Here is a 21,932-nt window from a genome sequence, read left to right as displayed (position 1 = left end):
AAAGCAGAAGCAAGAGCCTTATAATTATCTGAGGTTTCCAAGGAGGTGACAGCCGTTCTGAAAACGTGAAATTCATATGCTCTGATCTTATTAGAGGCCAAGACAAGATGTCACTGCTGATCTGAAGTAAAAGGCCAGTTTTTCTCATGCAAGGACAGTTCCCTAAAAGGCAGATTTTAATAACTAAGAGGAGCAATCCTTCTAAAAATCTCAAGGAAAGGTGCAAGCTGGCAGTACCTTGACAAAACTATCACAAGTTTTCCTGCAGTCTGTTCTCTCAGTCTTCCCAAAGGACTAAGGCATTAAGGAGCAGAACAGCATGCAAAGTGAGAAGACTCCCAACGTAGGCTGTTCTCCAGTTCATACCGGGAGTGCAAGGGCAGGTTCTGCATGTGGCGTGTAGCCATCCAGCCCTGGCCAAAGCAAGGGGCATTTTACAGTGTCTTGCAGCTGGCAGAACAAAGTCCAAGGGACTGTTTTAAAGGATGCTTGAGATGATTGGCAAAGCCAGAAGCAGCACACCCATAGAGCAGTGCCCTCCTCACCTGTGCTCTGCAGGAATGGGTCTCTGTCTCTCTCCCCTTGATGTAGCCCAGCCATTTATGGTTACCAGGTCTAGCTAACCGACCCTCCAGAGGAATTAAGGATTTCACACAGCTGTTGGTCTGTTTTCCTCCTCTCAAGAGGAAGAAAGGGCATCCATTAGCTCACCACGGCAGTCACAGGTAATGGAGATGTATGTCTGGCTTGCTGCAGGAAGCTTCCCTGCCCATTTGAGGGGCGAGAAAGGCCAGACATGATTGGCCTTCTCTCACTCCTAATAAACCCTATGAATCACAAGTAATTGCCTACTTAAAGCTACTCTTCTCTGGGGAATGATCCGACAGCCGGCGCCAAAGGAAGAGAAAAGCAAGAGGGGGGCAGGGGGGATTTCAAAGAATAATTAGCTTAATACATTTCTGGGCCTCAACACGAACACTCAGTCTGAGCAATTCAAGCCTTGTGGCTGAATTATAAATGGCCGGGAAATATCCATTGCCACGAGAGATTGCACATGAAGGGAGCTTTAACAAGGTCAGCCTAAGGCAAGCTTAAGTGTCAGGCCTGGATATGGCCAAACAGTTGAGGTACACACCCCATGGCTCTGCTGCCCATCGGCATAAATGCATAAGTCTGCCAGGAGAGAATGGGACTGATCTTACTCTTGGTTATCATTAGTTTTCCACCCAGGTTGCCACTGAACATGGCTACATGCCTCCATGTTAGCAAGAAGAGAATCAGACTTAGTGACAGAATCTGAGTTGCTTGAGTAAATGTATATCCTGTCAAAAAAATTAAAATACAGAGCATACGTGTTCTCTATCACCCTTTCTTAACACCCCCCCCCCACACACACACACACCAACCTCTCACAATGGAAGGACATTGCTATAAAGGTCATGTGCTAAGGGGATGTTTTCCTTCATACATGAGACATCTGTCAGCCCTTCAGCACAGAAAGCTCATCTCTTCTGTGATTTCCATTTTTCCAACAAAGCATAAACTTAGGAGAACTCACCAACCCACTAGTATAATCCTGGGGGACAACGACTGGTAGATGAACTGCACCTCCAAGCTGTGCAGAGGAGGCTTTATGCTGCCCTCCTTCCTTAGCAGCAGTCAGTCCTCTCCCAAGAGCTAAATGTGACTTCAACTACACTGTGAGGCTGAAGATCTCTCCTTCCACCTGTTTTCAGTATATTAGTAGTACTTAATAGCAAGAAAATTCATGCTGTGACTAGGGAACTACTGTCACAGTGCTGTGAGGATCTTGTCATCCTTGTTCCTATTCAAGAGAACTCCTCAACAAGTAAGTTGGTAGGAATACCTGTGAAAACACATACTACAGACTGCAAGACTGGAGGAATTAATACTTTTCTCTCATTGGAAATCTCCCCTTCTAGAGCAGGAGGTTATCCACGGAGGACATCCATTAGGCTGCGGAAGCACACATACTATAATCCCCCTTTGCTATGAGAAAAATGGTTTCACCTATGAGACAGGCAAGGTCCCTGCAAGGTCAGTACTGCGAGGCAATGGAATTTAATGAACAAGCAGCTAACATGCCTCTCTGTCTCACATGCATCCAGGGCAGGTCTGGCCTCTGCTGCAACAACAGTGGTGGGACAATGTGACCTTAAAGCTAAAATAACACAGGACAGACACTCCCCAGGACAAATCGGAGCATCTCTAGGACATTGAGGAGGCTAAGCCCATATATAGCAGCCAAGATCTGGCCCACCCTGAGGATATGTCACATTAGTTTGTGAAGCCAGTTAATTAGTCTCCCTTGTTTCTTTTCCTGTGTGAAGCAAAAATTCTGTCCGAGCTGGGTATGCAGTATCTGAGAAAGACAGAGCTAAAGAGCCAAGGCCTCTTTTCTACTCAGGAATTTAGTGGGCCAATGATCTGACATATCTGTTTTGGGACAGCAGCAATGCCTTGAGGGAAACGGCAGAGAAATGCCCCAGGAGCAGCAGTTTCTTCTGTGGGAACCTCATTAGCCAAGACCCTTCATCTGCAATAGCACAGCTCCCACTGAATTCTCCCACTGAATGTAATCTGGACAGTGTTGCTAGCACTTGCTTGTCCACTCCATCTCACATCCTGTAGGATCTGTGTATTAGACAGCCTCTGGTTGAGCTGCCATTCCAGGGAAAAGTCAGAAACAATCCTTTAGGTTCTGTTTTGTACAACAGCTCTCCTAGGCTGCAATCTGCAGAGACAAGGGGTGGCGAGGGCACATTCCACCTCATTGCCTTTGAGTGAAGAGGCCAGCTGCTATTAGCCCCTGTCCCACTATCCCTGGCTGAGAGTCCCATTGGGAAACGCAGCTAGAGGTGGTTTGACTGTGCTCTGGAGTTAGGCTGTAGCCTCAGGCACAAGAGGAGAGGCTTGCAACTTCCAGGACTGAATCATTTTCTCTCAGCCTGGTAAACCTGCCTGTGTCTTCAGCACCCACCACTGGACTGAAGGATGTGAAGGTAGCAATACACTAACACTATGGTAGATACTGTGCAGGACACTTAGGAATACACCGCACTCCCCCTAAGAGCTCATGCTTTGAAGAGGCTAACATGGAAGTGCAGACGGGGCCTGTCCAGGGTGACCCAAGAAGGCAAGACGGCTCTTGGAGACTTCTCCAATGGGGGAGGTTTTTTGAGACCATCATTTGCTGGGAAGCCTACAGGTACCATGCACTTCTGTGCAGGCAGTGTCTCTGGATGCCACAAGCCTCGTCTGCCTACAAGTCAACTCTAAACCTACAGTCACACCTGGACCACAGAACACCGGCAATGAGGAGCAGAGCCCAGCAGGCTTGGGTGAAAGAAGTGTTGCAGCCAGAGGTGGTGATGTTACTTCCTCCGTCAGCCCCACACAGCCAAAGGGCCAGGCCTGCTCAGGCAGGGCAAAAGATCCAAGCGAACAGGAGGCTACGGAATTTGCAGAAATATGGCACACCACAGTGTGAATGCAGTCCCACCCGCCCCATCCCCTTCTCCCACAGCCTGAGGAGGAAGCCTCTGTACCTGTTTATTCTTTAGGTCAAGGGAGAGCTCATAATCGGAGGCAGCTGCATGGGAACACGAGGCCGTCCCTTTGCTGCGCTGCACTCTCACTGGGGAGCCCGTGTGGTGGAGGCTCGCCTTCTGCACCAGAGGGGAACACCCCGCTGCCTGCTCTTCTTGGAGCTCCGCATGCTGGGCTTTTAGCGTCAAGGTGTCGGACCTGCCTTCCTGGCCACTCTGTCTGCCGGCCTCCTTCGGATCCTCCGTTTCACACCCGGCTTTCTTGCTTGTGGAACCGCTGGGATCGTCACTGTGAACAAAACGCAATGTATCTCTTTTTTATTTGTTTTTTGATTATTATTTTTATTATTATTATTTGTATTATTTATGCTTGGTATTGTTCGCTATACTCTTTCACTGATCTGCATTTTATATGCTTAGGGAGAATGGGCTGCAAGGGGTGTCTTTCAGGGACAGAGCAGGACTGTACAGCGATTCCTCACTCCCTGAGAGCAAGCACCTGTGCTGCACACACTGGAGCTGCCTGGCTGCCTCTGCTCAAGGTGCTGCAATTGAAGGTGAGGGGCCAAAGAGGGTGTCACGGCCGAACGACACCCCTCCTACTCCCTGGAGCAGCTGACAGTCACCTCTGTGCCCTGCTGCCTACTGCTTGCTATCTCCCTGTGCACCCCAGAGGCTCATCTGGTATGGAGCCTGGATCCCAAGGATCCAGCCTTCCCCTGGAGCTTCTGTGGGCATGTGAGAAACTGTGTGAGGACAGCTGAATGCTACAGAATTTCCAGAGAAACTCTTGGAGAGCTGAGAGTATAACACTGCAGCAGAGCCAGCCAGCCAGCCCTAAGGTCCTGACTCTTTAAAGCAACTCTGCAACACAGCCATAGCAGGCTGCAGAGCTTCCATAAAAGAAGCCGTTTCTTTCCGAGCCACAGGACAGATTGCTGTGCCACCGAGGTCTTGTGGAGGAAGCAAAACACCCTTTTCTGCTGTCAGCCACGGCAGTAATTGTATGGAACCAGGCTTGACAGCACTGCACTTTAAGAGGGCTGACGTTGCTCTGAACAGGATGGGATTAGCATATACCCAATCCGTTGAAGTACCGAGGAAGTCTGTTGTTAACCTCTCTTGCCAAATGTTTTCTGAAATCATCCAATTTCAAACAAGACTTTGGGGGGCTGCTTGAACTATGGGAGTGTTTGTTTGTTGCTATGTCAGTCTCCTTCCAGTGGCTACAGATGAATAATTTACGATTTCCCAGAGTGGGCAGGCTAGCCCGCATGAACTCTGGACTTTGCTGCACAGTGTACACCGGATACAGCTCCGCTGTTTTCCAAGGGATGAGCACTTAGTCGATAGCAACATTGAGTTTGGAAATAATTGCTGCAGAGCCAATGCATTTAATTCCATTGAAACCAAAGATGTGTACTGCCTCCCATATTTAAACACGATTACATTATTCAATTCACTTCTAAATCATATTTCTTTCTCTTGGATTTGCTCCATGTATGATCAGTTCCCCTGTCACCTAGATATCAAATCGTTTTATGATTGGTGTTGATGTCAGAGCAAAATCGGGGAAATTAGATATGATTTTCTATAGTGCCCAAATTACTTAGAAGCATTTAAGACTCATTTGCAAAAGTGCTGTGAGCTCTTAAGAGCACAAGTCTTCTAAGTAGACTTTACCTCGTAAGCCTAGGAGCACTTTTGAATACTTACTGTTACTTTAAAATGAAGTTTGTTATCTTCAATGGCAATTTAACAGTCATATTTAGAAATATTCTATAAGGACTCTAGAAAGTTTCTATAAGGACTCTAAATGTGATGAGTCAAACACAGTACCACAACTTCAGAACTAAGAAGGTAGGATTTAAAAGTAGAAAGCTTCTCCTTTCATATGCATGCATGTAGTCACCAATCAGACTTAAAAAATAAATTCAAATAAACCAATCTCTTACATTAATCCTATATAACCAACTTGGTCAAAGAACATTAAGATGACATAGCTGTACATTCACCAATCAGGGAATGTCTCCATTAAAATGAAGCATAAAACTGTTCTGTAGGGTTACATACCTTATAAAATATTTTCCTGTTGTATTCCTGGTACCATATAATTCAACATGTTTTTTTCTAAACCTGAAGATGTACGTGTAAACTAACTTCCCATTTCTAACTCCTTCTATGTCCATACACATTTCAGGAAACATTTATAGACTTTCACCTTACAGTTCTCACTGTAACACCTTCATTGGATGCCTCTGTTCTTCTGCTTTCCTTTTAGCCAGCAGGGCAGTAATTTTTGCCCTTAGCTCAAGGGATGACCAGGTGAACATGGATTTGATCATGTTTTCTTTGAAATGCATGCCAAAACCCACACAGCTACTTCAGTGGGAACTGGATTGTGTCCTACAAAGCAAGTTCAGCTAGATTCACGAGCTCTGTTTCAGCAAGCCATGTACCCCAAATTGCTTTTCTGAGTCAAGGCCACAGTGCAGTGTGCTGTCTTAAGGGCAGGTCAGAGCCTGAGGCAGTGGGCTAAAGAGTTAGCTGACTTGTCTGGGAGCATGAATGGACTGTAAATGCCAGCAAATATTCCCTGACATGATAGTCCTTTAAACACTCACATATGTGCTTAACTGTATTTTTCTGAGAGCTTCCACTAACTGCCATAAGACTGCTCATGGTAGAACATGAAGTGTGTGCATAAGATTTTGCAGCATTCGGGCCCATTGCTCTGTGAAGCTGTACGTCACCTCTGGTGTCATTGCTCTGTGAGGCTGTGTGTCACCTCCAGTGTATGCTGCCTGCTTGCTTTTCTGTCGCGCACAGTTTAGAGTCTGAGTAACATCCATAGTAACAGGTTATCCTATATGCCCAGCTAACATAGAACAAACAGTAGGCTTTATAGAATCACGGAATAATCAGGGCTGGAAGAGAAGTAAGTCATGACGTCTCTACTTCACTGTCCGCTCAAAATGGGTTCATTTTCAAAGATGTGTGGTCGATCTGGGACTTCTCCAGTCAACTCTTAAGTACCTCCAGAGAAGAACATTTCCCAGGCTCTTAGGAAAGCCTTGTCAGGGCTCTTAGTGCACTATCAGACTTTAAGGGCCTCATCAGCCTCACCTGGACCCCCACCAATATCCCCTGACCCAGGACCCCATTTCAGCCAGCCCAGGGCCATTGCTCCCTGCACTAGCAGCACCATAAGAGTGCTGGCCTCCAGCCCCACCACAGCCTTCCTCTTTCCACGGCCATGGAACTGCTTGATCTGGACTCTGACCTGGAGGCTGACTCCCCAGCCTGACCTTGGACCTGCCTTGTCACTGTGGACCTACCCAGAGATCACTGACTCTAGTTACTTTCACCAACCTGATCCTTACCGTGCCCAGTCAGACAGAGGATGTCGGCCCAATCCAAAATTCTCAGAACCTCTTTAACCCTCTTGGACCTCATTAGACTACCGAGGTGTTCCTCAAGACAGAGGAGGGCCCTAAACTGCAACCACTAAGTGCATGCATTCGGTTAGAAGTGCGTGAGAAGCACCACCAGCCTCAGTGCTCCCACTTACAATGCATAGCTGAAGCAACCCCCTGAAGACACTTGGCTAAGATAAGAATGTAAGCTAACCACACGTACACATATAACCTTGTCTTCCTCTTCTGTGCATGCGCTGAGCCCAGTGAATACACCCATACAGAATGCATTGCACTTATGTGTGGAATTTTCTGAGGGTCAAAACTCGGTCAAATCAAAATCAGATTCCACTGAAGCACTCAAAGGCATTTTTCAGCTAGATATTTTTATGCTAACTATAAACTTTTTAACCCCCTGCTGGTTTGGCTGTTGTGCTGTTCAGAAAGCAATAGCAAATACTCATGCTGAAGTGGGAATACTGTCTACATGCTCTTTTGTGAAAAAAAATGGCGGAACCATTTTTATTTAGTGGGGAAAAAAAGCTCCAAAGAAACAGACAATCCTACTTCACCTTCAGGTAAAAGACCAAACCTGGGAAATTTCAGCTTGATCTGTGAAAATTCAGTGACTTACAAGAAATGGATTTTGTTTAGCTGCCTGAATGTTAGCATGTTAACAGCAATGGATGAGGCCCCCATATGGGAGAGACAAAATACACTTCTAAAGATCCAGACTAATACTGCAGTGAAATACAGGCTTAAACCTTAATGATCCCGATTTTTTGCCACTGTCCTGAGTGACACGGTTGAACTGCATTGGTAGAGAAGTTTTTATTAATAAGTGAAGGCTCACAGGCTATTGTAATCATAGTAACAACAACAAAAATAACAGTAAGAAAATGAATAATGACAGACAGTATATTATGGAAGATCTCTGGAAAAAATGTTATTAAGCAAATTATGTGGATATAGCTGCTTTCCCTTGCCCAGTGAGCAATCAAATGCTCTAGCTGTGTGATGAAGGAGAGGAATGGTCCTATTGCACATTTGGTTTCTTGTATTAGATTTTTTTCTAACCACTTGTAATAATTAAAAATCCCATGCAGAGTCTAAGGTGTGAATCCCAATGTCCTGGCCAAACTCCAACTAGGTTAATTTAGTTCTGTATCCCAGCATCACCCCTGTAGTTTCAGCTGTAATCAGTGTTCTTTACTTGCTGTCCTAAAGTATCATATACCACTGTCTTCCACATTTTTTACAGCTACTCTTGCATGATAAATGAAGCAATTTTCTGCACATCATGCAATCAGGTAGAGAAGATTTGTAATGTCTTTGAATTCTGTTTGATCAAAAGTGGTAATATCAATGTAAATCACTTGCAATCAGGTAAAAAAGGAAGACTAAAAATTCAGCTGTTCTCTTCTTTCTGAATGTTCCTATATGACTTTTATGACCCACAGCAACTAGCTTAGTCATTATTACAAACAGATTTCATCGGCTGTAGAAAATCTCTCTCAATTGTTTCAGTTATCTCCTCCTTTTACACTGCTGACTTGTATACTCCTGATGCAGACAGAAACCAGTTTTGTTAACAAAGATGGTGACTACAGACAATCTGATTCAGGTCTTAAATGAAATGGAACAGCTAGTCTGGCATAAACCACATTTCAAAACAGGGATATCAGGGTCCTGGGATGAATCTTCTTTCAAGAAAACAGGATAGTGAAAAAGCTCTCACTGAGACAATTCAGCTGAGCACCCATACATATTTTTGTTAGTGTCTAGAACAGGTAAATGAGACTACTGGGATTTGGCTTCTAGGTACAGATTTCTCAGGAAAGTTTTTTATAATGAATACACTGAGAGAAGAATGTATGTTCATAGAGAGATGATAGATGAAAAATCACTGATACTAGCTCAAATCAGTAATAACAGACTACTAAGCCAGAGATGCCCACCAGCCTGTTCCTAGTAGTTTCAGCTCCCTGTGTCCGTACAGAGCTGTTGTATCATACTGTGTCCTGGGAGACATCTGACTGCTTTTCAGTTCTCACAGATCAAGAAGCTGCACTTCCTTGCATTCTCCTCACCAGCTCCTTGCTGTGGGAAGCATATATTTCCATCTTGGCAAGGATCTGTGCTTCAAACTGCCAGCTCTGGAGCTGAACCATGGTTATTCATTGGATCCTGACCGCCAGGTTTAAACATTCCCATACTTGAGAAAGAACATGCAGCCCACTGTCCCCAAATGTTTCAGGACAATTTTAAGCTAAATTTCCCATAAGCAGGAACACAGAATTTGGGTGCTCCAGACATTACATTCCTTTGCCCTTGCTGTCAAATATTAGAAAAATTTTGCAGTCTGAGAGTAATTTTCAAATTTCTCAGAAATATATTTACAGATAGCTGAGTGACTAAACAGGACTGTAGGGCCAAGAGAACTGCTGTTCTCAAGGCCAGTAATGTTAGACCTGTAAGAAATTAGAACTGAACTTTCTCACTGACCATTCACTCCATAGCTATACAGCTCCCATGTGGTCAAGACACAAAGGACATCTCTTTTCTCCTGCTCTCCTACAACAAGGAAAAATACTGCAGCTAAATAAGAGCAATAACAAAGTAACAGAAATAGCAAGGGCTCTCCTGGACTTCACTAGAGATGTAAGAAACCAGTCACTCACGAAGAGGATGCTCAGATGCCCTGTTGGCAGGTACAGTGGTGATGAAAGAAGGTCCAGCTAATTGGGTAGGAGGAAGCTATAGCTGTGAGGTGCTACTAAAGTACTACAAGGGCTGATCTCAACTCCTCTTTGAGTCTCTCTGGCACTCTGGGAAAAGACTACATTGCTGTTTCACATTTGTAGCACCTCCTCCATGGTATTCAGGGTCAGTGTACATCACTCTGCCCTGTAACTGAGGCAAAGACTAGGTGGACCAGTTGCGAAGGGCCACAACAATTTATGAATCCATTTCACAGAGCCTTTTACAAGGATCATTTAGTTAATGCATATATGCTGCTCTGAAGTGCTGTAATTGATTAGTATTACCATGACCTGAGAGCCATATGAGACTTCAAAGTTTCAGAGATGTCAGAATGTAAACCTTTAGAAAATACCATATGGAGTATTAGAAAAAGAGGTCATTAACATATGCAGAGAGGAGTCCAGACCCCAAGTCTGCAAGAAACTAATCTCACTCTGTCTTAAGACATTTCAGCATTTCCCCTGTTCTCTCTCCTCTCCCTCCTCAGGAAAAAAAAAAAAAAAAAAAAAAACAGTTGCTGACTTAGCAGGGTCCAAAGTGCCTTTTCAGTTTATTTCATTTCAGTGTTCCCTGAGGACACCCATAACATATGGTGAATGGGTTGATCAGAATTCAATGAAAAATGGCTGAGACAGGCTTGGTAATATATTATGGGATCTTTTCAAGGTTCAGAGATTTCTGACATGCTGGGTGTCTGAGTGCAGAAGAATTGCTTTTGATTTGCTTTTAAGTTCAGGTTTTAGGGTGACTTGGAGGCAATGCTCTCTGGGAGCATGCTGAAAATGATGGAAGGCAGAAGTGTCTCCTGCCAGAGAGGCAGGGAACTTGGAACTTGATCTTGGCAAATCATCCCCTGCCAGCCGAGCTGCAGCTTTCTCAGACGGTCTCCCCCAACACAGACCAAAATAGGAACAAGATTCTGATTTTGTCTACATTCACGTAACACCTTGCAAAGCAGTGGCACCAAGCCATCTTCTCACACTAGTTTTACCCAAGAGGAATTAATGATAATTAACCAAGCTCATTACCCATCCCAGAATACATTACTTGTTTCATAAAAAGGCTGGCACACACACCTGTAAAACAGACTTGACAGTACAGTATGCTTAATATATTGGAAATGAATTAAATTTAACATCTTTTAGCATGGACTGAAACTGGCAACATCTTTTCAACATTGCTTAAAGTGGTTTTGGCAAGATGTATATTAAGCAGGTGGAATATGTAATAATACTAACAAATGTCTCAAACTTCCACAGGGTCCGATGTGCCAAAATCAAGGCCCCCACTTCAGATTCGATATTTAAACGTGATACCCATGTACTGGGTAACTTCCACGTTGTTGTGTTGTTGTGTCTATTGCTACAGAAGAGTAGTGTAGCAGCTAAACTTTCCTGATGCACTCCCTGCCCTTGTGGTGCAAAGATGATTGTTCAGGTATCAAGGTGGGTGGGCTGCCTGTCTGAGGGGCAGGCTCTCCGTGACCAGCTTCAGCCACCTGAGGACTAGCATCTCTGTTTCTTCAGACAGACAGGCTACTGCAGACAGTGACTTGGAACATCTAAGGCAGCTCCCACTGAACAAGAGGTGGTATGTATGGTGCAAGGCCAGCCATCCCAGGTGGTACCGTTCTCACATATATATATATATTTTTTTCATACAGCTCCTATGTCTGTCTGGGTGACACCTCAGAATGAAACTTGGGCCACCTCTCCAACATACTTCTCTTTCCTTCTCCCTTCCCAGCCGCATCTGCTATTTCACCAGCCGCAGAAGCACAGGACTCAGCCTAGAAAGTACAGCCCCTTTTCCCCAGCTGCCCACCACACCTTGGTGCTTGACACCCTAGGTGGTGGCTTCAGTGCTGTCTCTGAAGGTTGGATTGGGAGGAGGTCCCACAGCCTGTCACTGCAGAGGGGTTACCTGTGGCTGAGTCAAACAGGGCACCTGTACTTACTACTGAGGTGTGAAAAGCACCAAATGGACACTGAAGGCACAGGAGGCCCCAGCCCTACATGGTTTAATTACTTTTACTTTAACCCCAGACCTCTGTTGCCTCCGCAATGTTTGGTAAACACGACCTTTTAGAGGAGGAAAAAACAGATGGCATCCTGCATTAGTGTAACTGCCCGCTCAGCACCCCGGGAAAGAGAAACTTGGCTTCTCAGCAGCAGTCTTTCTGCCACTTCGACTCAGATCTCTTGGCTCCTCATCCCTGAGGCAGGTTTGAACATCACCAAATTCGCTGACAAAAGCCTGCCGGTGCAATCATGCAGAAGATAGAATTTCACTGCTAAAATGAGATGAATTCAGGGCTGGGAGGCAGCAGAGCCTCTACGAGGGAAGGAAACCTTGCATATCCCCTCAGCCCACTGCTCTCCTATTCCAGCTACCTGTCAGGTCAGGCACACAGCTCTTGGGATTTATAGACCTAGGCAATGGCTTCCGTGGTTTTCTTTTTCCACCTGTTGTGACAGACCCCCAGGGATGGACTGCCCCTCTGGGCTCTTTCCTAAGGGACTGGGGTCACTGCCTACTGAAGGCAGTGAGGGAGACGATTCACAAGACTTTCGTGTAACCCAGATACATTTTGTGGCTGTTCTCAAATATCTCAGCTTTTGTGATCACCACAACCCAGTAGAAGGCCATTGTTTGTGTCAGACTGACGAGAAGGAAGCCCAGCTGTCCTCCTCAACATAAAGAGTGACACAGACTCAGACCACCATCCTCCATACAGATACTCAAAACATTATTCATCAGCTTCAGGAAAGCAGATTTGATCCAGATTTTAACTTTTCCAGTGTGTTCAGATCTGGGGTTTGGGGTTGGCTTATAGCTTGGGGTTGGCTTATACCATGATAAAAACAGCTTGGTTAGTAATCCTTCCCCTTTTCCCCAACCAATGACTATCATCACAGTCTTGTGCAGCAGGCACAAAGCTCCACTTTCCCATATTCTAACCTACTGTGTCACTGCTGCTTCATTCACACCCTGATCCTCTTTATGTGACTTCTCTTTCCTGAGGCCTTAATCCCTTTTGTATCTTTTTTCATTCCTATTTGGAAAAGAGAATGTCTTAGCAACTTACACATCTGGACATACAAACTCAGATTCCTCCAGGGCCACTTCAACTTTTCTTCCCTATGAGGAATAAAATGTTTCCCATCTCTATACTTTGTACTCAGACATGAATGTTTTGGAACAAGATAGTTAAGAAACACAGGACTTTGTCTTGACACAGTCAATCCTATTGTTTTGTTGAGTAGAACCATGGCTGGTGCTGAATGGTGTTACACCAGTGGACTGCACCAAAGTCAATGGAGGATGTAGCCCTGTATGCTATATTTTTAAGACAACCCATAATATGCTTATCAAATCCAGTTGTGCTATAACAGCACAGCAATAATTTTCACAATGCATCTCTGCACAATCAATTTCTGTGCATCTTGACCTTCTACTCTCGCATTAGTGTAACTTGGGAAATTACAGGCATCTGTTATATTTTGCCACTCACCCAAGAAGATGTGCAGAAGAGTACCAGCAACATGTACACACTGCAGCCTATCCTCATTTTCCCTCTTTCCTCAACAGCTGGGATGAGAGAGATTGCAGTCAACCCAGATACACAGGCAATAATAACAGCAGCATAACCTATTTATGGGAAAGCAGCAACTTACCAGTATGGGACATGAAAAAGGTGACACACAGTTCTTATCACCAGGCAAATATAGCTCCCTGTGGGAGAGCGTTGCAAACTGTATATGGAAAGAACCAAATTACCAATGAGACATAGTTATAAGTTGTTAGAGTAAATTTCCAGACTGAGTTGCCAGAGTCAGGTTCCTCAATCTAGAAAGAAAAGAGCCTAATTTGCAGATATGCAAACTGGTCTTTAACTTACATCTCACCTCAATGACATTTGTGTAAACTTGACAGCCTTGAAAAGCAGGACCACTAGGTATGGACTAAGTAACCTACATACCCTCTTAATGACTTGACTTCAGATATCCAGGAGAGTAAATTCAACTCTCATGGGAAGTGAGACCTAAATCTATAAAATTAACCCAGAATTGAACAGCACTTCTACTTGCTCTTATATAGCATATTGGCAGTTCCTAAGGCAGGCTTGCTGCAGTAGTACTGCATGCTTATGCAAAAAGCTCTGGGAACCGAAAAAGAAAAGGTAAGTCTTGTCCACTCTAATGTTGTATCCTCAGTACCCTTATTAGACAGCTTACAAAATTCCCTCTAGCCATTAGTCCTGCCTCTCTCCTTTGTTTCCCCTCTGCACTAACTTTCCTTCTAGCCAGTACAATGGCAAGTTACCACGTACAGCAATGAGAAAAGGTTTGAGTGGAAGGCTTTAGGAAATGGGCTAGGCATTTCCATTTTTAGGACATGTACTGGTGGGAAGGCCTGCTTGCTGCTGTCTTTATCCCATACTCTGCTCCTTCCACCCTACTAGCAGTATCCTTGCACTACACTTCACCTTCTAGGCCCCATCCAGATTCTGCATCCACAATCTCTGAATGGAGCATGAGGGGATTAAGCACCCAAATATCACTCAGTCTCAACTCCTGTTTATGTCTTAATGCTTTTTTTCAGGATGATCTTTCCTCACAGAAGATGGGGTGGACCCCAGCTCTTCTGCAGTTTTGAACAGGGACAGTTCCAAAATCTTCTATCATTTTTACCCCCTCTCCCTCAGCTATCCAGCTATTTTCAGAACCCAAAGCAGCATGAAGCTGCAACAGTGGAGGTTCCGACTGGATATTAGGAAAAGGTTCTTCACCAAGACAGTGGTCAGGCACTGGGACAGGCTCCCCAGGGCAGTGGTCATGGCACCAAGTTTGCTGGAGTTCAAGAAGTACTTGGGCATTGCACTCAAACATAGGGTCTGATTTTTGGGTGGTCCTGTGTGGACCCAGGAGTTAGATTTGATGATCCTTGTGGGTCCCTTCCAACTCAGGATATTCTATTAAGTGATTTGAGCAGCCGTACAGTGTGCTCCTCTTTGGCCTCTCAGACTCCTCAGTTCTTCCTGGAGGATCTGCAAGCCTGCCAGGCAGAAGAAGGAACTCTGGAGCATAGTCATATGTTTCCAATAGGAGAGCTTATTGTATTCAAACACAGGACCTACCCCATGCAGATGGCCAGAAGATGAACCTGCACAAGAGTGAGTTAGTATTGTAGAGCACAGAAAAGACAACAGCCCCTTGGTTTGACATCACACTGCAAGAAAATGTGTGATAAAAAGAGCCTCATTCCTGTCACTGCCAAAGAATATTGGCATGAATAGGAATATTCTGGTCAAAGGACTTGCTCATTGTCTTCTGTTCTTATGTTCTGGTTCCCTCCAATTTCTTCTTTCATCTACGTCGTTTTTTAACTTTCTGCTTTTCCTGCTATCCTCTCTTCTTTTGTTCTTAAGCTAAGTATGTCTCCCTTTCTTTCTCAATGGCTTTTTTCTCATCACTTTGCCAATTTCTCAATACGTATTTGCCCCACCTCTCTCTCTGCCTTGTAAGCCATGAAGAAGTGTATGGACAGAGGGTCCACAGAAACCACCTGTTGAGTTCCAGAGAATGCACCTTCGTTCACAAAAGATCTGGAATGGACCAATTTTAGGGGTGGGGACAGGATACTGATTGATGCAGATCAGGTCAGTTGATACCAGTAGGGGATTAGAATGAATTGTGTTAGTTCCACCACAGTCCATCTGCTATGACTTTATCAACCGTCTGTGCCCATTTTTCAGTGCTAGATACAGGACTATTTCCAAAGCTGCCATTGCTTCTTCTCAGGCAGCGCTGTGGCATTATCACACAGAAAGCACAGGATACAGAAGGTGTTAATGTTGCATTCCACTGGTACTGAGAAGTTGCCATGTTGTGGACAGGGAATTCTTTGCAACACAGGGGAGAGAACATGAGGTTCATCTGCAAGTCACAAGTAAATCACCCAATATTAAAGCAACAAACTGATGGCTTAATAGCTTAAACACCACTTAAATAGCTGGTGAAAGTAGCTCCCACAACTGCAGGGTTTGGCCATGATCACCTCTCACTGATATTACCACTCTTGTGGCCCAAGAAATAGAAAGTGCTGTTACATGCAGGAGAAGAGTACTTAAATCCAAGTCTGAATTCCTTTAGAGCAGGATCCACATAGGCAACAGAAGCAAGGGGCCAGGAAATGGCTGGATACAGCCTCAGGCTCTCAACAAACATGTGTCTGAGTGGTATCTTTGCAGTTTCAAAACAGGATACTTCAGACTGGTTTCCTTTGACCTTTCTCCTGCCATCTTCTTTCTTCCTTAAGGAAAGTGTTGACAGAGGTCAAATAAAGCAACCAACATGACAGAAATGTCCCAACTGCTGCCAGAGTTTTTTTTTTTCCTGTTGAAGAGCCCATCTATTCCTCACTTTAACTCCCCACCCTCACGTTCTCCAAATTTGCCTGAAAGTGGTTGCACCAGCTGTTGGAGAGAAGAAGCAGAGAAACATCTGCTTGGAAGATAGTACAAAAATGTTCCATCCTGGTGAATCTCCTTTACAGGACTGAGCCACTGCATCTGAAACTCACCTCCTGTTTCTTTAAATGCTTCCAGAAAGAGCCATTCCTCCCAGGTCATGTACCAGAATTGCCAACTATACTTCCCTGAAAGAGATTCCCAAGGTTGTTGGTAACTATGATGTTAGGGACGTCCTCTAAAACAATCTTTTGCTTATAATTGTGTTTCAACATTTCCCCTAAACCTACACGCACTAAATACCTTTGTGGTTCTGGACCTAGGTCTCTACAAAGCAATTAAAGCTGCTTGTTCTGACTGTACAAAACACTCATAAAAAGAAAGGATCTACTCACTCTCAGGCTTAGAAAGAGTTCTGATCTGGGTCCAGACATTACTCCTGGCCCACACCTCTGTGTCAAACTGAAATCAAAACTCAGACAACTGTGAGCCTAGGGAATATTTATATGAACTTTGCTGACCCATCCCTGCCTGTTTGCAGCATCTCCACAAACTCCAGTTGTAATATCTTGAACAGAGGATTATTAAGTCTACAGGGAGGAAAGAATAAGAAGTAGATGAGCTGTTAAGAAGCAGAAAAAATCCTCTCTTCATGCCTGTGACCTCAATAAGGAACAGAAATGAGAAAAGAAGCACAAACGGGATGTGCTAACAAAGCAGAAATGTTGCTCAAACTTCTGTGTGTTTTCAAAAACAGTGCTGTGCACAGCTTCAGCATGAATGAAAGTCAGGCTGAAGAGCGTTGTATACAAAGTCTCTTATCCTCAGAGCACACAAGGCACAGACCACGGTTGTGGAGGCTTGCTTTACACTGGTGTGTCCAGGTGCTGTAAGCCTGACCTGAAGTATTCTCCATTAAGAATCAGAGGAGAATTCAGGCTCCGTGTTCCACTAATTCTGGGAGCTTGCATTTGACACAGCAAGCTGGGGGCCAATTAGTCAGAGTTACTGTGCTGTTTCATGTGGTAGGTTATAGATCTGATGTGATACAGACTAGAATCATTATCGTGCTTCACACCTGGGCCACAGCTACTGAGTACCTCTGAGATGAGAGGAAGCACTGACCTCCAGGTTATATATCCAATATCCTGCCACCAGTATCCTGCCAGCAATCCTAAACCAAAAAGGCCAATTTCCCATTTCATGAACTGGATTTGCTTTCTTTGTGTTAGGCAAGGTCAGTCTTTCACAGGGTCAGTCATAATGTGCAGCTCATCTGTTCTTCTGTAATGGCTATAGAGTGACAGATACTGGTGGAAAATCATTCCCCACCAAACTCAAGTTGTATGGGTTTTTTTGTTTGTTGTTTTGTTTTGTTGTTTGTTTTTGTGTTTTTTTTTGTTGTTTGTTTGGTTGTTTGTTGGTTTTTTTTTTGGTTGGTTGGTTTTGTTTTCAAGATGCTTCAGTGGTACCTAAAAAGGACAATTGACTTGGAGAACAGGTCAGTTCCTATCAACTTCACGTGCCTCAGTCTTAGGGGTTACTGCATTTGTAAACCAAATACAATCTTGTGGCTTTCTTAGGAGGATTTGACTGGTGGAGCATCTAGCATGACCCAAGGGCAAAGTAAGAGCTATTCTGAGAGGAAAAATTCTCCTGGGCTACAGCAGGGTGGAGTCAAAGAAAGACATGATGCTGTGACAGTTCAGTGGATAATATGCACGGCTCTTTTGTGCCAATGTCTTCTAGTATGACTTCATAGGACACAGAACGAATGCAAGTTCTCTCTCTGAACAGAGTTCAGATAAAGGTATATGAAGAGTCAGAGACAGCAGACTTCCAGAAGTAAAGGAAATCAGATTTTGTTTTTAACTGTGTGCTTTTTAAGGGGTAGCATACTGTCATGCAGCTCAGTTGGAAAAAAAGGTGTTTGAAGGTTTGATTTCAAAGAACTGTCCAATATCTGTCCATCCACTTTTCACCCTCCCACATGCAACAATGGAGCAACAAACATAATTCCTCTTCCAGCAAGGACAAGGTTATTCCACTTGAGTACTTTGGTAAGTCAGAAACCGGGCAAGAGGGAGTTTCACCAGAAATGCAGGGAAGGCTGGCTTGGGGATGTAGCCAATGGCTTACATGTCTCCTTGCCACTAATGGGTGCTGTGATGCCAGGCAGTAACCAATTTGTGACGGTGACTAATGCAGAAGGCACTTTAGAAATGAGTACACAGCTGTTTGAAGTTTAAACTATATTGAGTTACAACTTAATTGGTCCATAATCATGAAGCAAACACTTGCCAGTTGTACTGATCATATTTCAGCCCTGAACTAAGCAGCACTCTCCATACTGGAAAGTTACATCTCATGAGAAAATATTATGTGCAAATGTGAGTAGAGCCAGCTCAACTTTTCCATGGACATTTCAGACCCTAACTCTCCTGCTCAGTCCACATCCAAGCCCTTCTACACGACAATCCTTAGAACCCTGACTGGGAGGACTTTTTGCCTCCTTTGCCTTAAAAGCAGGTCAGGTCTTACCTGCTCTTCTTCCAGGTAGGAAGGACCATCTCTCTCACAAATACACAGGTGAAGCATCATCCCTTCCCAAAGAGTTATCTGAGGTCTGATCCTGCCCTTCGCACAATTATACTTGGATCCCATCTATTCTCCTCTGTGACAAGATCATTCAGCACCCCCGTGTCATCCCCATGACCACTGCCAAAGTGGACCTGCCCCAGGTGCTTAATGTTTTATGTAGAACTTTTCTCACCACTGGAGCAGAGGTGATTTTCTGCTGATTTCCTATTCAGCATCACAGGCAAGCCAGAGGCAGGCTCCGAAAAGCCTATGAAAGGCAATTGAATGAATATACTGTTCCCTCCAATTGTGACTCCATCATTTCCCCTCATTACTCTAATAGAAACAAATCTTTCTCATCTCAGCCCTATTACCTCACACAAAGGCAAATGGTATGTAATCCTGTTAGAGCTGGGCTGCTGCTGGACACATTTTAAGGTCATTGTTCTGGGATGCCAGTCTCCACTGTGAGACTGGGAGAAGCGGGAAATGCAATTACTAGGCTATTCAAATCCCTAGAATGAAACCCTGCCGTTAACAGGCAGAAGCCAGCAAGAAAAAGAGCAGTTGCTTTATGAAATTATAGGGTTTGGCTAAATCACAGTCTAATCAGCACCTCAGCAAAGGAGCAGGGTTAGCTCCTACTGCCTTCATGGAGTCTCCTCACTCCACTCAGCCTGATCTTTGGCATCCCCAGTGGAAGCCCAACCTGAAAGATGGGCTATGATCATGAAGCCAGTAGAGTACAGATCCATTGTAGAAAGTGGTGGTTCTTGTCCAGGGTTTGCACTATACTTGGAAACGGGGAAGCCCTAAGCAGAGCTCAGCAACAGGAACCTGCCTGCTGCTGCCATCACCACATACTGTATTTTGGCTCTGGGCTTCCTGGGGGCAGAAGATGTTGCATCAAATCTGTCTCCTAAAGCTCCTGGCCCGCAGCACCAGTCTTGCTGACCACTGGTGCAAGCCAGCACAGCAAGGTGGGATATTCACATTGCTAAACTCATGGTACTGTGACACTCAGCTCCACCCCCATCCCTCAATAATGAATTCACGCACCGGAGGGGAGAAGGCGGAGAGCAATGTTTGTGGCAGTCAGTGAAGCAAAGCTGAACGGTATGGGTGGGAATGATCACAACTGCCTCATCAAGTTGGCTTCTTCTGAGCAGTTAGACACCAATCTGCTCCCAGTCATTCCCACCCAGGTGAAGCCAAGGCCTTTTCAGCTGGATGGGTAGCAAAGAAAGATTCAGAAACCTAGTAGGACAAACCCCAGGGAAGACCACACAAGAACAATGGACAATGACCATCAGAAAACACAAGCAGAACCAAAGTTTTTTCCCAGGCTGATCCCAACAACTGACCCTACTGTTTTCTTTTCCTTCTGCCCCACCAAAGCTGTGTCGCTGCTCTCACTGCTCTGTCCTGCAGTCAGGCAATCGCTCCTCTTACTGCCTTGAACTAGATACCCCTCTTTATGTTCACCTTCCCTGCTGCCCGTGTTCCCTCTGTCGCCCGAGATGAGGCTGGGTTCTCCCTGAAGCAGGGCTGTTCTCGCAGGTCCCAGAAGGAAGTGATGAGGGCTGAGGAAATGCTCCTGGCAGAGGAGGAGACAGCAGCCGATCACTGCTGGAGTCTCCAAGTCCCTTGAAGAGACGAGAGTCACTTCCCTGTTTATGCTCTTTATTAGTCCCTATTCTCTTTAATCGGCTTAGACTGATGAGCCGAGGCAGTGGTAGGGATCAGCCGGGCTGTTTAATTAAAGGATTGCAGCTCAGCCCTGCAGTTTGGGGGTTTGTGTAAATGAGCTGCAAGTACATTATTTAATCTGCTGTGCAGAGAGGAGTTGGGGCATTAATGAAGCAAACTCTAATTAAAACTAGACGGTTGATGGTTATTAGTGGCATCAGTTCTGACAGGATTTATCTCATTTAGGGAAACACTTGATCATGGAGGGAGAAAAGAAAGAATAAACCCAAGCTGGTTTATAAAATTCACCAAAGCACCACTTGTGACTGGTTGTCCCTTCAGCGGTGCTCAGGAGAGCTGTACAGGGAGCTCCTGTGTCCCAGGCTCTCCCATCGGGAGTCCTGATGAGCGTATTTAGGGATATTCCTGTCTCACCCAGGAACTGATTGCCTATTCAGGCTCTCTGACCCACATATTTCAGTCTTGATTGACTTTTGTTCTGCCTTGGTTCAACAGGGAGCCTGCTCATGATCTGAGCAGGGTGATGGGCTCTGTAAATGATCTGATGAGCTTCTCTCAGCGGTATATCGAGTTATTCCAGAGCAGCACAGCTATCAGCTACAGACGTGAGCTCCATGGTGACCCTGTGGTTTTCCTGCTCTGCATTTCTCTTGCCCTCCTCACTGCACTGTATATGTAACTTCAGGAATGAAGGGTGCCCATGGAAGACTGCAGGACCTAGTGGAGGCTAGGAGGTGTGGTCTGGCCAACACAAAGCTGACCACTGATCTCAATAGTCCCGCATGTTCTCTGCCTTTCCAGTGGCACAGTGTGGGAAGCAGGAATATTCTTCTCACCTGACACCACCTCATACAGGGATCGCATATAAATGCTGCTCTCTTTCAAAAAGCAAAAGACTTCTTGAATATTTTGTCTTCAAATAGCCATGGTGGCTTTAACCATGTCTGTCTCTACACAGAATAGTGCGTCACACACAGACAGGCTCAGTCTGCTACTAGGGTCTAGCCTAGGGGCATTAGAAATGGTAAAGAAAAAGCTGTGTAAAGAAAGTAAGGAAAGCAGGGGACCTACAGAGTGGGACAAGCTGAAAAAGACGGTCTAGGTGACATAAAAAGGACAGCATAGAGCAGTATGAGAGGGCCCTCAACTGGAAGCCCAGATGCAACATGCTGGGTCAATGGGTCAGTGTCACTCGTCTCCACTTCTGACTTTCTGCATCTTTGGATGCAATTTTCCAAGTTGTTAAATTAATGGAATAAATGATCATTTTCTCTTTGATTTACATGCCAAATCCCAGGTGAGAAATTTGGTGGTTCCCAGTACACAGAGGGCAGGTGAACTGAGGCTCAAGGAATGGGTAGGGTCTTTGGGAGTCACTAGGCTGGAAAAAGAAAATATGACACATGAGCATGACAAAAATTC

The 21,932-nt window shown here is 44.9% G+C and overlaps 1 protein-coding gene across 4 annotated transcripts in view; it reads right to left on the bottom strand.

The window, feature by feature from the left end:
• IQSEC3 (IQ motif and Sec7 domain ArfGEF 3) overlaps positions 1–21,932 on the bottom strand; it is a 103,051-nt gene that overhangs the window by 35,489 nt on the left and 45,630 nt on the right. For all 4 annotated transcript variants that reach the window (XM_048058953.2, XM_048058980.2, XM_048058971.2 and 1 more), the window contains exon 3: positions 3,570–3,858. In XM_048058953.2, coding sequence (XP_047914910.2) covers positions 3,570–3,858 — 289 coding nt within the window. The remainder of the gene's footprint in view (positions 1–3,569; positions 3,859–21,932) is intronic.

This window comes from Anser cygnoides, chromosome 1 (genome assembly GCF_040182565.1).
Source record: "Anser cygnoides isolate HZ-2024a breed goose chromosome 1, Taihu_goose_T2T_genome, whole genome shotgun sequence".
Lineage (NCBI taxonomy): Eukaryota > Metazoa > Chordata > Aves > Anseriformes > Anatidae > Anser > Anser cygnoides.
The sequence above is the reverse complement of the archived record's forward strand: the minus strand, read 5'-3'. Positions and strand labels throughout refer to the sequence as shown.